This window comes from Anguilla rostrata, chromosome 2, assembly GCF_018555375.3.
Source record: "Anguilla rostrata isolate EN2019 chromosome 2, ASM1855537v3, whole genome shotgun sequence".
Taxonomy (NCBI): domain Eukaryota; kingdom Metazoa; phylum Chordata; class Actinopteri; order Anguilliformes; family Anguillidae; genus Anguilla; species Anguilla rostrata.
In genome coordinates this window covers 36,709,486-36,726,493 of record NC_057934.1, presented here as the reverse complement: position 1 = coordinate 36,726,493, position 17,008 = coordinate 36,709,486, and the positions used below count along the sequence as shown (strand labels likewise).

General features: G+C 42.2%; 1 protein-coding gene across 1 annotated transcript; it reads left to right on the top strand.

Moving 5' to 3' along the window:
• Nucleotides 1-5,079: 5,079 nt before the first annotated feature.
• LOC135247921 (alpha-2,8-sialyltransferase 8F-like) lies at nucleotides 5,080-12,558 on the top strand. Its single transcript, XM_064321906.1, has 7 exons — nucleotides 5,080-5,818; nucleotides 7,418-7,507; nucleotides 8,083-8,169; nucleotides 9,534-9,678; nucleotides 10,737-10,849; nucleotides 11,054-11,146; nucleotides 11,342-12,558. Exons 1-7 carry the CDS (start codon nucleotides 5,733-5,735, stop codon nucleotides 11,814-11,816), a joined length of 1,089 nt encoding a protein of 362 aa, XP_064177976.1. The 5' UTR covers nucleotides 5,080-5,732; the 3' UTR covers nucleotides 11,817-12,558.
• Nucleotides 12,559-17,008: the final 4,450 nt, after the last annotated feature.

Sequence of the window (17,008 nt, the reverse complement as noted above, 5' to 3'; positions counted from 1 at the left end):
ACCTGTGGATAAAGTACTGTGGAAAATTCCAGGTCACCACACCAATCAAAGGTTTGAAACATTTGCAAACTGTATCTTTGTCAGAATTCAAATGGACATCAGGTTCCCACAAACAGGAAAAACCATGTTTTTCTGGCTATTTTCATCTTCATTCTTCTCATAAGTAAAGGAGAGGATAATATTGCCTGTTGCTGTACCAGAAGGCAGTGAAGTAAAGTCTAGTAACAAAATAATGACTGGAAATAGCAAGATTCAAATATTTTCTTTTTGTATAAATGAAACTAAGGACCAATTCCACATAATTTGGACAGTGAGCTCACTGGCAAATGGAAACTAGCAGCTAGCAGTCTGACTCAACTTGATCCTTCGTTCCAACCAATCTGAGCCAAGCACCGAGATGAAGCAGTGACATGAACTCAACTCCATTTGAACCCATCGCCTCCCTCCTGTCCTGTGGTGTGTGCCGGCTGCCGTCTTTTTCCGACCGGCCACCTGCTCCATGGTGAGACTGACAAGACTGCGCTCCAGCCTGGCACATACTGCAAAGACTGCTCGTTACTGCGGCTGACACACTCTCCATCTCACAATAACATGGTTCTACACTGGATTAGAACCCTTAACCTTCTGGCCCGGTTCGCCAACCGCAATTCCGTGCTGCTACATCATTCGACTCCGTTTACAGTTGGTATTCATTTGAGATTTCAAGTCATTGGTCATATGATTATTAATAAGAATAGAATATTTGTATTGGTGAACTGTTGACCTACAAGAAATGTCCCAGACAGTTCATGAATGAGAAGGACTAAGATGTACCACGATGAAAATATCGCATCGCCTAACTGTAAACTGCCTGTTTGGCTTTTTCCTTCTTCCTGAGAGCCCGCATGTGCACAGTTACTAGTGTCTCTCCACGTGCCCGTCCCTATGATAAACACTAGAAGGAGTGCAGGTACTACTCTTGCAACATGTTGGCTTCATGGCTTGCAAAATTAAAAAAAATATTAATATTGTAACAGCAGAGACTACATAGTTACAGAGAGAAGGTCCTGGACCTCGTTAAGGTAAACAGACAGAGGCACATATGCCTGCTTCTATTCCAACCAATGGTAAACTTTATTACAAAGACTGGATAGAAAAAGGTTAATGGGACAAGCTAATTGTACAAAGGGCAGTCACACCCGGGACCTAAAGTGGCTGCAGTTCAACATTATTAAAGTGCACAATGCATCAGGGGCTCACAACCTGGCACATGCTATTGCATCTGCTATGACATAAAACACTATTGACAGGACAATTAATTGGACAGCACTATTAATTGGAAATGCCAAAATTAAAAAAAGACTTCATTTGTAAATACTGAATAGGAAGAGACTATTCATTTGGAAACACTAAATGGGAAGACACTATTCATTTGAAAATATTATCCAATTCTGCACAAATAGACCCTGGGCCATCAGTCTGTTAAATAGATGACCAGCTGTAGACTGCACAACCCTATGGCCTGACCACTCCAATCTCCCAGCAACTTTTGCTCTTAAACAACACTTATAGTGCCATCTGTACTGACACACTGCTTATGAGTTGACAGGGCTACTGTTGATGTCAATTCATCCTGCTGATGTTTAATAAGTCCTGATGCTATCTATTTTTATTCTAGTTCATCTGATGGTGCTGCTACTGCTTTGCTGAAGAGTCCTACACTTAAAGGGGTAATAAACACTAAATCACATTTTTCGAGTTCTAAAGCCGAGTATCCTGTCTCCATTTGATTCATAACATGAATCCAATCGTAAAGAAAAACAAAAATCTAATTAAGCCCTGCCACCATATTTTATGCAAAACAAAAGTAAAAAAACAAAAAAAAAAGCCATGCACTGCCACCCAAAGGTGAAAAGCTTTGTTTTGTTTCGCCTGGAGTGAAACTGTTCAGCTAGCTAAGATTTGTCTACTTTCCATGGTCATGGATCATAATTCAGTTGATGTGGTTCCTTACTGGCGGAGTAAATAGATAGAAGATGTCAGGGAATGTGTTATCAGTGCTACTGTGCTACTGTTTTAATGTCAGCAAATTTGAATAATTATTTCCTAAAGACCAGCAAAGGTATTTTAGAAAAATGAACCCAATAGGACTCCAGTGCTGTCCTTATGCAGTTACAGAGTAGCTCAATGAATGAGTTGGATAATTATTTTGCCTACTTTGTAACTGCATAAGGACAGCACAGGAGTATTATTTGGTTTGTTTTTCTAAAATACCATTGCTGGTCTTTAGGAAACAATGATTCAAATTTGCTGACATTATAATAAAATAGCAATTACAGCTAGCCTGATCTATGGTAGGCTCCTATTCAAAAAATTGACAGACAGGACTTTTTTTTCTTTTTTGTTTTCTTTTCTTTTCTTTTCTTTTTTTACATACGTGGGATCATTTGGTTTTTCTTCTCGCTGGCTCCACCTACATGCCAATGACACGTTACCGACTGATTCTGTCACCCTCCCCCCTCCCCTCTGTGCTTTCACTCACGACCCCAATTTGTGTCTTTCAAAACTGTGAAGTGGGCGGAGACAGGCCACAGGACAAAGTTGTTGTACACTTTAAGAAATTCTCTGCTTTTATATTTGGGTAAACGGTGTATGTGAGAATAAAAAACTGGAACTTGAACATGATAGCGCCACTTTACACAGTCTGACTGGCCCACCCAAAAGATTCATTCTGTTTTGAGATATGCCAAAAGGGTGTGTCGTGGTATTTTGTCATTAGTATTTTTCTGTATGTGCCTTCCCCCCAGAAAGGAAATAGCGGTGTGACCAGACTTGGCCTGTATCAAGCTGCTGCAGTCCAGGTCCTGTGAGGTCATTTGCAGGCTGGTCAGAGGAGGATGAGGCAGGGAATGGGAAAGAGTTTACTTTGTGCCACACAAACTCATGATCTCATAGGCGAAGCTCCCTTTATGGATGCCAACTCAACTCCCATCCTGTCAAGATTACTCGTTCTCCCTCTTTCTCTCTCACACACACGCACACTCACAAGTTCTTATGTGTGAGTATACCATTTTAGACTGATTTGTTTTGAACATTTTTAGTATAGTCTTCATTAGGCAAACTTTCAAGGGTTTGATCCACAAAATAGGTAATGGTTTGGTTTATTTGGCTCTCTTTTTATTCAGATCACACAACAGAAAGACACATTCATTGTAGTAGTGGCTCTCTACTTGTGGCCCTCAAGTCACACATACATTACATTTCCAAAGGTATCTGGGCACCCCTTCTAATTAGTGGTTTCAGCTATTTTAGCCACACCCATTGCTATCAGGTGCATAAAATCAAGCACACAGCCATGCAATCTCCATTGACAAATGTCGGAAGGAGAATGGTTCATGCTGAACAACATCAGTGCCCAACCTTACTAATGCTCTTGTGGCTGAATGGAAGTGAATCCCTGCAACCATGTTCCAAAATCCACTGGAAAGCCTTCCCAGAAGAGTGGAGGCTGTTACAGCAGCAAAGGGGGGGGATCCAACTCCGTATTAATGCGTATGGTTTTGGAATGAGGTGTTCAACAAGTACACATGGGTGTGATGTTCAGGTGTCCACATACTTTTGGAAATGGAGTGAAGCTGAGTTTGTGAAAGTTTGAGGCTCGTTATCCTCCCGTTAATGAAAAAAACTCTAAATCAGATAACGCCGCAACAGATCATAGCCATCGATGTCATTCGTGTTTTTTTGTTCGTTTGTTTTTGCATCAACAGGAATGGGAATATGCCTTATCTGATTTATGAATACAAGTATAAATTCTTTCTGAATCTTGTGTCTTACTCCTCCAGATCAACGGCCCATAACTGTCTGGGAACTGTGGGAGTTACCCAGAAAAATTCACTTTCCAGGTTGTATACATGTGAGTATCTGGATAGTTTTAATGTTTGGGAGATATCATTCCCTGAAAGTCCTCTTCTATGTACATGGCAATCCATCATTGGAAAGAAGTGCTTAATAAAACATATTGGTAGTGAGACACAAGAACCAGTCAGTGTTAAGTCATGGAGTTCATTCCGTTTTTAGTCCACTGCTGAAATTGTATTCAGTTATGGAGCCAAACTTCTAAGAAAGATGTTCAGGGTCATTCTTCACCCTTTGTCCTGAGGGAATGTTAAGTATGCTGCCTTTGGTTCAAGCCAAGCTTTCAATTTCCAACAACCTTTTTGTCACCAATTTTTATTTTATCTCTTAATTTGGAATTTGTAAATGCAGGCCTGTTTATCTCTGTCGATTTGGCTGAGCCCGCAAATACCTAGCTATAAATCTGTACTGCCATTTACAAAATACTGCATTCGACTCAAGCCCCTTAATGATGAAGATGAACTACTCAACTATTCTGTATCCGCATATTGGACTGAATGGATAGCAAAGACCCGTCTGGGAGGTGCTGCGAATGGTCAAAATAGCCACTTCCTTTGTTAGTTATCTAAATTTGTGGCACTGCTAACTTTGATCTCCCGCCAGTCATGGTTTCAATCTGGTCCGTGTCTTTGTGAATCATGATACATCTCTCCACAAGAATTTCAGTAGTGTCAAAAGATTTGAATAGTTGTCTTCCCATTTGCAAGAAGCCCTTTGCATGAGAGGATTAGGTAAATTATCTGAGTACAAGACCTGCAGAACATCGTGCTTTGTAGTGCTATGCGGAAGTAAATCAGCTGGACAGCCAAGCAAGCCGAGCACTTCCAGGTCAGCAGGAGAGGAGGCGGAGCGGGCACACAGATGCACTACTGAAAAACGCTGCTTTACCTCACAGATCTCCCATGGACCAAGCAGACATGGTAGCAGCGGGGGACAAGAATATGAAAGCCTCAAATGCAGTGCTGTTGTCTCAGATGCAAAGCACAAAACACAAAGGTTTTCAAATGACTGCAACTGGTACTACACAGTAGTATAGCAGAAACCCTTCAAGAGCTTGCACTGGTTTTTCGTAAGTTTTGCTTAACTTTGCTTCAACAGGAACAATGAAAGAGAGGGAGAGAGGGAGGGAGAGGGATTGAAAAGGAGGGGGAGAGAAAGAGAAGGAGAGATGGAGAGAGAAAGAGAGTGCATGGGGGAGAGAAAGAGAAAGAGATTAACTGATAGGATACGCTGAGCTCCATGCCTTGACTGTGTTCCCTGTCACACACACACTCGTGGACACACTCTCGTACACACGCAATGAAGCAGACAGGCATAATCCGGACCCAGCTGCTGTTTTACTGCCTGTGCTAGACTACGATATAGGCGGGGATGTCTCATCAGTGGGAGGGGGGAGGCAGGAGAGGAAAAAGTTGCAGGAGGAAAAAGGATGGGCGTGGGGAGGTCCAGAATGTACAAGCAGTAGCCGCTTTGATTTTGGGATTCGGGCAGAAATATGGAATGTGGTAGGGTCCGTCAAAGAAAGGGAGTACGGGAGCGTATGAAGGGAAAAGGGATCCAACAGCACGTATAATATTAAGAGGGTGAGGACACCTTCCTTCCTTTAGAAGGAGAAGAGTCAAAAAGTAGGGGGAAAGGGGTTTATTAAGGGGGCTAAAATGAAGACGGACATGCAATGAACTTAAGGAAGAAGGTGTAGGACAAGGCGAAAGGACAGAGACAAGGAGAAGAAAGCAGAACAGAGAGGGGGTGAGAGACGATAAAGAAGAGAGATTCACGGAAAGGAAAACGGAGGGATTGAGAGCTGTCGGGAAGGGTGAAAACACAAGGCAGGAGGGATGAAGTGCCTGCTTCTTAAAATGTTATTAACCTTCATCTGGCTGACCAGCATGATAGCGTGCGTCTGGTACATCTACAGCCATGGGTGAGTCTGCCACAGGTGTACCCCGCCACTCAATCTGACACGAAATGGAGAGTTCCGGAACACCGACGCTTCAGGAAGGTTTTGTCCAAGAAAGGCAACAAATTGGACAGAACATCAGCGTCTGTTCTCCGGAACAAATATGCGAGGAATCAATACAGTCTGTATTCTACATTCAACACAGAGAATAGAGTGCTACAATTCATGTGATCAGCCAGAAGCTTGGGAAAAAGCTGTGGTAAACCTTTTAGATAAAATCCTGTTACCTCATTTTTGGTGGGTCAGCAAGCTGAATGTGAAGGAAATTTAAGTAGGCTAAGAATTAGTAATGAAAGGGATGTGTCAAATAACTTGTCCCTTTGAGGAATCAGTATATTTTCGTATTCAAATATTCATTTTCCTTGAATTTGTAACAAACACAAGTGGGTGTTGACATTGACCTGGAGATTCTTATGTAATCAAATGTAACAAAACAAATTATCTCCTTAATTCTAAATCTCCTAAATCTCCAGTATAAAGCCTTGAAATAGCAACAGTCTGTTTTCATGTGGTTTGATATCTTCCTGTGCTACAGAGGACTCTCAGCTACATTTCCCATGCTAAAAAAATGCATGTCCCAAGTAGAGCATTTAGTATTAAAAGATGGGTATTTTAAAGCTCTGTTAAATGTATTTATTTGCACATAAGTAAAACAGGAGTTTTATACAAAATAATAATAATAATGATAATGAATAAATGTGCAGGTCAGGTAGAAAACCAAGCTGGCCTTATATCAAGTCCCTCAAAAGTTAACATAACAAATTTTTCCCCTCATCATGCTTATGTGGTATTTGTGATACATTCCAAATAACAACTTGTCCAACATGGAATTGTATCATTTATACTGCAAAAACAATTTCTATACAAAATAAAGGCAGTAATGCCTCAACATCAACATCAAGTATATCAATACCCATAGTATGAAAGAGTAAAATGTACTTTGAGTATAAAGAAATCAGACATTGTTTCAAATAGTTATTGAAAATAGGCAAAGGAGAATTTTTCACCAGGTGTTGATGTGTATTCCATACCTCAGCACCACAGTACTTAAATAAAAGATGGCCCCTCTCAATGAGATTATTAGGCAGACGTAAAATGACTTAGTTCATGTCGTTCATGTAGTTCAGAGTCCACCATAACACAGGTCATTCCATGAAAACCTTCTACTTCTGGTCACCACATTTAATTAGTGCAAGCAATTTAGTCTTTGTTGAAATAAGACACCAGGTTCATCCAGAGTTTCACAGAATTGCAAATGCCCTTATATTTGATCGAATCCAACCCTCAGACTAATTACCTCACAGTGTTGTGGCTCATAGTTGTTGAGTTAGTTGTATTTTTTGCTCATGGTTGTTTTGGTTAATTGCATATAAGCTCACAGTAGCTCTGGTTGGGTGGTCTGCATTCCTGCAGTAGCATGCTTAAACCCACTTTATCTTAAGCCCACAGCAGTTATGAGTAAGTTTTATTGAAGTTAAAAGTATTCAGCCTGAATGCTCCTGCCTGTATCTGACCCCTGTATGTGGCACCTGGCTGACATACCTAATTTTTGGTTCCATGCAGAAATGTCACACCAGTGATATCACACAGGATCTCACATCTGCATTTGAAGAAGTCCTTCCCCAACTCATCTAGGACTTGCTTCAACACTGGGTGAGAAGTGAAACACCAAAAAACCTTCCATCTTCCATGAACTCAGAAAAGTAAATGACAGCACTGCCTAAACCCTGAAGTGGCTGCATCTGTCATTTAATCTTACATTGGCTGGTGTGATAAAGAGAGAGGAGTGTTTTTGTGTTTACGGGATGGCCGATTTTGTCACTCGGACTTACATGAGCCTCTGTCAGTCTGTACTGACCAGCCAGACATGTGTTTTTAGCATTCATAGGGGGACAATCATTGCAAGAATATCAGGAAAAAATATAAGGATTATACAGCAAAGTTCTCTGGTGTGATTATAGCACATGAGCAGATTCTCAAGGGTAGCTAGAATTCAAGGGACAGTATGTAACATTACACAGTACATTTCCCCAGTACAGGGACTAACAGGAGAGTTATAATAAGTTAGAACATATTTGTATTGTTGGGATATGTCCTCATGCATAACATCTTACATAGCATTTTTTTTTAGCCAACCTTAATTAGCTCAATGAAGAAGTTAAGGTTGGATGCCTCCTTCAAGGGTGGAAGAGTGAGCATACCTAATATCTCTGTTTTGTCTATTTTAGGAATAAAAACACAAAAGTCCTAAAGCAGGTGATGGAGCGATATAATGAAAAGTGGAAAAAGCAGGAGGACAACATGAACAGGCTGAGGTAAGGACAGCCTCCACAAAAACAGGTGCCATACGCAACACATTCAGAACCGTGACCGCAGTGCAGGATGGGACGGGTCCGCACGACGGCTTTTGACCGTGTTCAGCATCACACGGAACATACGTTCTCACGCACAGGTCGGAAGTGGAGCATCTGATAACGGACTGATCCCCGCAGTGACTCCTGGGAATTCTGGCTGTGACATCACTGTCTTGCCACGCCTTCAGCTGAAACAACGCAGCAGGGAATAAACGAAAACAAACGAAAATTCTGCTGAACCATCTGCTGAAATCCTGGAATTTTTTTTTTTTTTTTACTGTGTTAACAGCTTTATCTTAGTGAAAGAAAGAACTATGTCTGTACCAGCAGGTGCTTCAGAGTAATTTCCTTTGACAAATGCAGTAGTTTCACCAAAATAAATCCAAACAAAATCCCAGAATATTCCTCACAAAGTAATGCTGCAGGCTCCTGACTACATTTCCTTCTCCTGATTTTCACAGCATTATGGCACACTCAAGTTTACAATGGGGACTGCAGGAATAATCTTTTACACGTCATGTTTTAACTTGGGCCATTCATGTAAAAATTGTTTTGTACTAAGATTATGCCATTATGAGTTATATTGATCTATATTAGATACACATTTTTTTATTATATTTTTATTTCTGGTATCACTTCTGTATGTTTTTATCAGATTTACCTGATTATTTTTACTTGATGTAATATTATACACCGAGTCCCACAACAAGCCCTTATTAGGTTTTTACGGACATCCCTGCACATCCATCATGTCAATTTTGTAAATGTTTTGTTCTTAATCTGCTTGCCTATGTGCAAATAAAATAAACAAACTAAACTAAGAAGTATATAGAAAATATTTTATGTGAAAAAATCTATACACATATTTTCAATTATTCAATTGTACAAGGTATTGTCACTAGTATGCATACACACACAGAATTCACAGTATTTTAATACAGGAGACCACATTCATCTACAATGATTTGGTTTTAGTTTATGTTTCATAGTATTCAACAATGTTTGTCTAGCTAATCAGTCCAAGTCCTATTAATGACATTGCCACCATCATAAACCAGCAGTCAGATAGCTTCATCTTTAAGTGAGGAGAGGACAGCTCTGATGGAGAGGTCTGGTTTTTAGTGAGGTCAGCTTATGTTATCAACTGCAGGAGGGTGTTCAGGTGCTAGGGTGTGATTTTGAAAGGTCAATACTGCATGGAAATCATCACAAGGTTCTCAAAACTTGTACACAATGTACACAATGGCACCATACATGCTACATGTACATTGTATGCATGGGGACATTTGACAAGAAGGGGTTCAGTTGTAACAATGTGATTGCAGGTCTGAGCTGAACAACAGTTGCCAGGGAATATCTGAAGCCATCATCACACAAGACAACACTCCGGTGGGAACGCAGATTAAGTACGATGGTGAAAAGAATACGCTCTGTAAGGTGACCCCAAATCTGTTCAGCACATTCAGTAAGGTATGCTCCTTCCCATAAACCTTAGCCTGAAACACTGAATATATCCAGTTTCAGAGAAACTGCTACTAGCATACACATCCTCAGACAGCCAGACACTGCTACTAGCATACACATCCTCAGACAGACAGACACTGTTACTAACATACACATCCTCACACACAGACAAACACTGCAACCAGCATACACATCCTCACACACAGACAGACACTGCTACTAACATACACATCCTCACACACAGAAAGACACTGGTACTAACATACACATCCTCACACACAGAAAGACACTGGTACTAACATACACATCCTCACACACAGAAAGACACAGGTACTAACATACACATCCTCACACACAGAAAGACACAGGTACTAACATACACATCCTCACACACAGAAAGACACTGGTACTAACATACACATCCTCACACAGACAGACACTGCTACTAACATACACATCCTCACACAGACAGACACTGCTACTAACATACACATCCTCACACAGACAGACACAGGTACTAACATACACATCCTCACACAGACAGACACTGCTACTAGCATACACATCCTCAAACATAGACAGAACCTGCTACTAGCATATATATCCTCCCACACAGACAGACAGACAGTGCTACTAGCATACAGATCCTCACACAGACAGACACTGGTACTACCATACACATAATCACAGACAGACAGACAGACAGACAGTGCTACTAGCATACATGTCCTCACACAGACAGACCCTGCTACTAGCATTGTAACACTGCTACTTTCCACTCTGCAGTCCATCAGTTGAGGTGTGCAGTCAGGGGGACTGCAGACCCTGTGCGGTGGCTGTAGAGAGACTGTAGGCTTCTGATGAACCCAGAAGAGTTGCTAATGCATGCAGACTCAGTCAGGATTCAAATATACCACAGTAAGGTTCAATACTTTAGCTGGATTTGGCAATTAGCAGTTCTGTAACTGTGTTTAATAATGTGACTGTCTAGTCACATTATTAAACACATGATAATCAGCTTAGCATGGTTCTGTGAGTTTGGTAAGTGTGTGTGTGTGGTGCAGGAGCAGCCATTAAAGATCTTTATCCGCAAGACATGCGCTGTTGTGGGGAATGGAGGGATCCTGGTCAATAGCAGCTGTGGAGAGGAGATAAACTCTGCCCAGATTGTCATCAGGTATGTCGACAGTACAGAATAACCAGGACAAGAATAGCAAATCCATCCAGTCATCTCGTGACTTGTCACTGACGGTGCGTTCACACAGCGAGCAACTCGTCAGCCGAGTTGCCGGAAGTCCATTCATTCTCTATGTAGCTGAGCGACGCCCAGCAACACGAGCAACTAATAAAAAAAATTATTCACTTTCTCTCTTTGGTCCAGATGTAATCTCCCTCCTTTGGGAGACAGCTATAATGAAGATGTAGGCAACAAGACAGACCTTGTGACAGCAAATCCCAGCATCCTCTTGGAAAAGTGAGTCAAGGTTTTGATTGGCATTCAAAATGGCATTTCGCCTTAGCTCGCAGTCTAGGATCCAGTTCCACACGCTTATGCTTATAATACTGTGCTCAAAGCCCTCCAGTGGGATATGCCACAGTCGCTGCCTGTGGAGCTCTGTCAGCCGTGCTCCAGCCCCGTCCCGCCTGTCTCCATTTCATAACTCCTCAGGTTCCAGGGACTGACGGAGTGGCGCCGCCCCTTCCTGGAAACAATGAGTAACTACGGCGACTCCTTGCTGCTGCTGCCCGCCTTCTCCTACATTCCCAACACGCCCCTGTCGCTGCGCGCTCTCTACACCCTGCAGGAGTTCGGGAGCCCCGCCCGGCCCGTTTTCCTCAACCCCAGGTACCTGAGCGGCCTGGCGCGGTTCTGGAATGCCCGGGGCCTGGCGGTGGCGCGGCTCAGCACCGGCTTCATCGCGGCCAGCCTGGCGCTGGAGCTGTGCGCCGACGTGCACCTCTACGGCTTCTGGCCCTTCCCCCTGCACCCGAGCGGCTGCCACCCGCTCCCCAACCACTACTACGACAACCGGCTGGGCAAGAAGGTGCACAAAATGGACACCGAGTTCGAGCGCCTGCTGAGCCTCCACAAGGAGGGAGTGCTGAAGGTGCACCTGGGAAAGTGCCAGACTGACCCAAGGTAACCAATCAGCTCTCTTTCCCCACCTATGCAAGCACGCTGGGAGACACCAGCCAATCAGCCGGCTGCCCCTACCCGCAGTGCTGGAAATGGGATTTCCCTTTGGGGGACGGACACATAGGACTGTCCAAACCTTCTGTACTTGTGCACACACAGAAATGGGCTTTCTCCTGTATAAGACTGAAGTCTGTTCACTGGAACTGGGCGAGACTTTGCTCAGGTTGGCAACCACTGGTGTCGTCTGACCAGTATTAACCTCAATCAAGCTATTTACACTAGATTGTAAAAATACAAACATATACTGTTTTAGTATGTTTGTATACAAATACGCATTTATATATATTTATTGTCTGTGGGGAGGGGTGACAGTGGGAACCTGGATCATTTTTTTTATAACGATGCAAATGAAAAATACCGTTTGTTCTGATTGTATCTGGAAACAGCCAGGCAGAGCTAATGCAGGGCTGACATCTTTCTGATCTGCCACATCCTAAAGTGTGAAACCGGTCAGGTTCTGTGATATTTAAGAAGATCTTTCTTATTGAATCATACTGGAGAAAATGATGTTTTTTCTTTAGTGTCCAAACAAAATTGGAGTTTCCCATTTCTTTTTTTACGATTTCACCCTGTTCTCTCCTCAGTTTATAGGCATTGCATATTCCTAATCCTAGTTGTACTTCATTTCACCAACAACAACTGCCCCAGTCTCAAAGGATATTTTACTAGTTACAGACACAGCTGAAAAAGGCACCGTATGTCCAGTAGGTGTCGCCGGAGCGCAATTTCAGGGAGAGGACTACTGTACCGCAATCTAATATCCCCCATGTGGGGACATGGCCAATTATGTCCATGGGGTGCCCTGTCCCTAGGCAACAAATGATCCATAGAGGTTCAAATCTGCACAAGACCAGTCAGCACTGCATAAAACTTTACTGGCTGTGCCACTGGGTTAGCCCTGGGTTTCACAAAACAGAAAACCCATATGGATGAAAATGTACTAAAAGGCAGCCGTAGATCTTTCACAGCAGTAAATTAATTACAATTTAAAAGGGCCAATGCTGTCCAACTGATTCCCTTTGTTATCCTAGCGTGAAAAGGGCACACCTTGTTACTGTACATCAGACTGGGCTTTTGCTTGACGTTCTACATCAACAGGCATTTGAGGGTTCTGTCACTGTGCTGTCACCAACTCATTCAAGTAAGAGAATCTGACTCTCTGTGAACACAGAGGTCACTGGGTTAGTCTGAGCTGGCTGCTCAACACTATCATTTTATCTGGTTATGTGCTTCACTGGACCAAACTTGTACAAATAATTTGACCGACAGCAAAAGCTCTGACCTGTTTAACAAGCAACAGCAAACTGTTGTCTAAAGCTCAGCCTGGCAAAGACTGTCGTGCTATACATTCCCTCCAAAGCCTCACCTCTGCTAAACATCTTTAATCTAGGTGCTACAGGGAATCTTGCTCAGAGCTCTACTACTGCAAGAAACCTTGGGGTAACATGGACATTCCCATCCAAGAGTGACCTTAGCTAACTTGTAACCAATCATTCATTCGGGTAAGGACATCTTGCTCAAGTGCGCTTTTTGTATAATGGACAAGTAAAACTATGTAAAGTGTAGTATTCTCTTTTAATTTTCTCTGCATTAACAGCAGTAAGTGTATATTCTTTCTAAACAACATTTTATGTATCTTGCTCAACCTACTTAACACAGCGTGCTCTCACACCTTAACAAAAGTCATAACTTTCTCATCAGTCTTTCTGCTTGCACCACAAAGCCCCTGTAACTAATGCAAAACACTTCCTAAGCTGACTTATGCCACACCCCTCCTTATTTTACTTCCCTGACTATTGCCTCCAGCCCACATCAAGTTCACTGCCCTGTAGGTACTAGCCGAGCAAATGGAACAGCTCCACCATAACTCAATCTTCAAATGTTACACCCTAGGCAGACCTCTCAATTCCACAGCCTTGAGGCAACCGGCTGTCCCCTCCCTGCATGGTTTCTTCCCCCAGTTATGCCAGTTTGTACTGACCCCACACAGGTGAAGTGAATCTCCAAAAGTGGCCAGGTCGTAAGCTTACACAGCAATACCAACTTTATACACTAGAGGTCACCAGTTCACTGTGTACAAATGGTACCCAATATTCAAGTCCTGAATCCACACAAAGCTTTCATGTTAATTAAAATGTTTGGTTGAAGCTTGCTATAATCATGAACATGACAAGCCCTCTCATATAAAATCCAGACTTTGGGACAAACCACAATGTCTTTTTTTTTTAGTAAACGAAAAATATTTCGTCCTATTTTTTAAAAAGATGTTCTACCTGTTCTGAATTCCTTGTTTCATTTGCAGACCTGTCCAATCACTGCTAACAGCTTTTCTCAATTCCGGAGACATCTCTCTCCTCTGAAACACGTTCCGCAGTTTAGCCTGCCGGCTGAGCTGCATAATTATTGCCTTGGAGAAGGGCAATTCAGTGTAGCTGGTATACCGGATCAAACAGAGGGGTCGCTCTTGCATGAAGAAAGGAGGATACGCCTGTAGAGAAAAACCCATCCACCCTGGGCACTGGGCACTGTTATGACCAATAAAATGTGGGGCTACCAGCCACAGTCAGCATGGGCATAGTACGGATTGGGTACTAGTTTGTTAGGTCTGCCACTGCATTGATTTGGCACAGGGGTGTGTGACAAAGCATGATCCGTTTCAGGACTATGCACCAACCCCTGCTCTCAATTATTCAATTAGCTCAATAATATCTTGACCTGACATTTGCATAAGCAACAGCTACAGCCGCTTACTGCAAATGTATCCTAAAGGGTTTCCCTGTGCTTAAGTACAGGAGTGAACCAGCATAGTTTACAGAGCTGTCAGGAAACTAAAACTAAGGTAATTGGTTGGAACAAAAACCAGCTTATAGACCTACTATCCAGGACCGGAGTTGTGCACTGCCTGCTTTCACAGAAAGACCCACCCAGTAGCTATTATGGGGGAAGGAGTGCTAGAGACGGTCCTGGTTTTTGCTCCACCCAAGCCTATAATTACATAAGGATTACTATATTGTGTTCAAGGTACTGAGTCAGGCTGAGGCTCTGGGTCTTAATAATCCATTAAACTCTTGCAATCAAGCTTGGATGGGACAAAAAAATCAGCATTACTGACACTCCAGGACTATCGTTGCCCATCCTCGAGTCTTTATAAATGTTATTGATGGTTTGGTATTGACTGACTCCACACACTGTTCTCATGGCCTGTATTTGCTGGTGATTGAAAAGAAACCACAAGTACACAAAGACACTGCAGCCCACCAGCATCTGTTTTTCACACCCCTGGTTTTAGTCTGCCAATGTTCTTCATGCCAGGAACCAAAAGCCAAGAGCTGTCATCAGTAAACATACAAAACTCCACTGATCAGTACCAGCTCTGTGGAAGCACACAGAATGCAAAATAACCACTGCAATTGGAGGTTATTATTGGAGGATTCGCTGCCATGCTTGCTGCACAAGTGCTGGGGATCCAATTGGGAATGTACAGATGAAAAAGGGGGTGGGGGCATTTAAAGCAGAATCACCACACAAGACAGAACTCAAACACTGAAGTTACCTGACCCGGAGCTATTCCAGCGTGTACCAATTGCTACATTACACAAATGGCACGTAATATCCTGCAAATGCACGTGCATTCAGCACACTGTCAGCTTCTGACAGTTTAATAGCATAATACTGATACTATCCAAGATGTCAACTGTGAATTACACTAGTTTACTCAGAGATTTTTGCGGTTTTTACACTCTGGCTCTTAAGAATCGCCTCTGATACCCCTGCTTCCTCTGGAAACATACCCAGCAGTATAACAGTATCTATACCTCACGGTAAAATTACATCCACTTGACACAAAGAACACTTGGTTCTGAGTACATGCTGAAGATACAATCGGTTGAGTTGTTCTCAAACCTGACGCTGGATAACTGCAATTTCTGCAGTTTTTTCTTGTTCCTCAGCACTAATTAGATCAATTAAAGCAGCTGATTACACAATTAACTCACCCCACCTGGTTTCTTGGCTCTGAGCTGGCTACTGCGCAGGTATCAGAATCCTGTCCTGGAGAGCTGCAGTGACCTCTGGTCTTTACTTGGACCAGTTAAAAAAATTTACCTCTTTTTATACAATTATTAGCACACAAAAAACACAATAAGCACAATGTGAGCACTGGATTTTTATTCTTCATATCATCCATAGCTATTTCTGACATAATGATGCTTACGAGGGAAAATAATCCCTCTAAACACGAAAAGCGCCTAATTAGAAAATTAGTCAAAATTCTGGGGTTGCAACTATTGTTGGAATGAAAACCAAGGTTTTTGTTTTAACCCAGCACTACAAGACACACATAGTCTACTTATCAAGGTCTTGTTTGAAGGCCATGATTAGTTAATTAATTGAATCAGGTGGTATGGTGCTGGGATAAAAAAAAAGAAAACCTGCAACCACAACGGCCATTTTTGGATAAGACTGGACACCCTACCCTATACCCAGCAATGTCAGCTATAGATTTTTCAGGATGATTTGTAGGTCTGACAAGCCAGCTGGCATTTTGTTTCCTAATATTTTTTTTTTAAAGAAGCATGCAGCTGAGATAAACAGAAAGATGGATTATAAGCAGCAGTAGCCATATCTGTATATATGTGTGAGACAAGTGTAGTCCTTTTATTAGTTACCTTTTACCAAAACAAATGGCATTTACATTTGTTTTGGCTGTACAACGTTTTGGTTGTGGCTCCTTTGAAATACAAATTATATAATTTTGTTTGGGGGTGTTTTCACCACCTTGGCAACCCAATACAGGACCCTTGTTTGTAATTGTTCATTACTCCTTTAGCTTTACACTAGATGTGTTTATAAGAAAAAAAGCATGTGTGTGATCCTTCGTTCATCCTGTGCAGGACTCTAGTTCGATGCTGATCACCTGAAGCCAGCTATATTTTAAAATGCTTCTGAATTCTACACTATTTTGATTTGTCACTTTTATAAGGGTGCGAGAGCGTACGTACAAGTTCAGCCAGTCAAACACTGGCTCGTTACATTTGTTGTCATTAGACCCACAGTGACAACTATCAGTGCTATGATGAAGACTTAACAAATGCACATTCATAATTTAAATAAATAAATCTATTCTCATGGTACGGACTA

Excerpts from the sequence above, each read along its gene's own strand:
- LOC135247921 (XM_064321906.1), top strand. The coding sequence starts at position 5,733 with ATGAAGTGCCTGCTTCTTAAAATGTTATTAACCTTCATCTGGCTGACC. Across the intron at positions 8,170-9,533 it reads GACAACATGAACAGGCTGAG|GTCTGAGCTGAACAACAGTT; the intron begins GTAAGGACAGCC and ends ATGTGATTGCAG. Across the intron at positions 10,850-11,053 it reads TCTGCCCAGATTGTCATCAG|ATGTAATCTCCCTCCTTTGG; the intron begins GTATGTCGACAG and ends TCTTTGGTCCAG.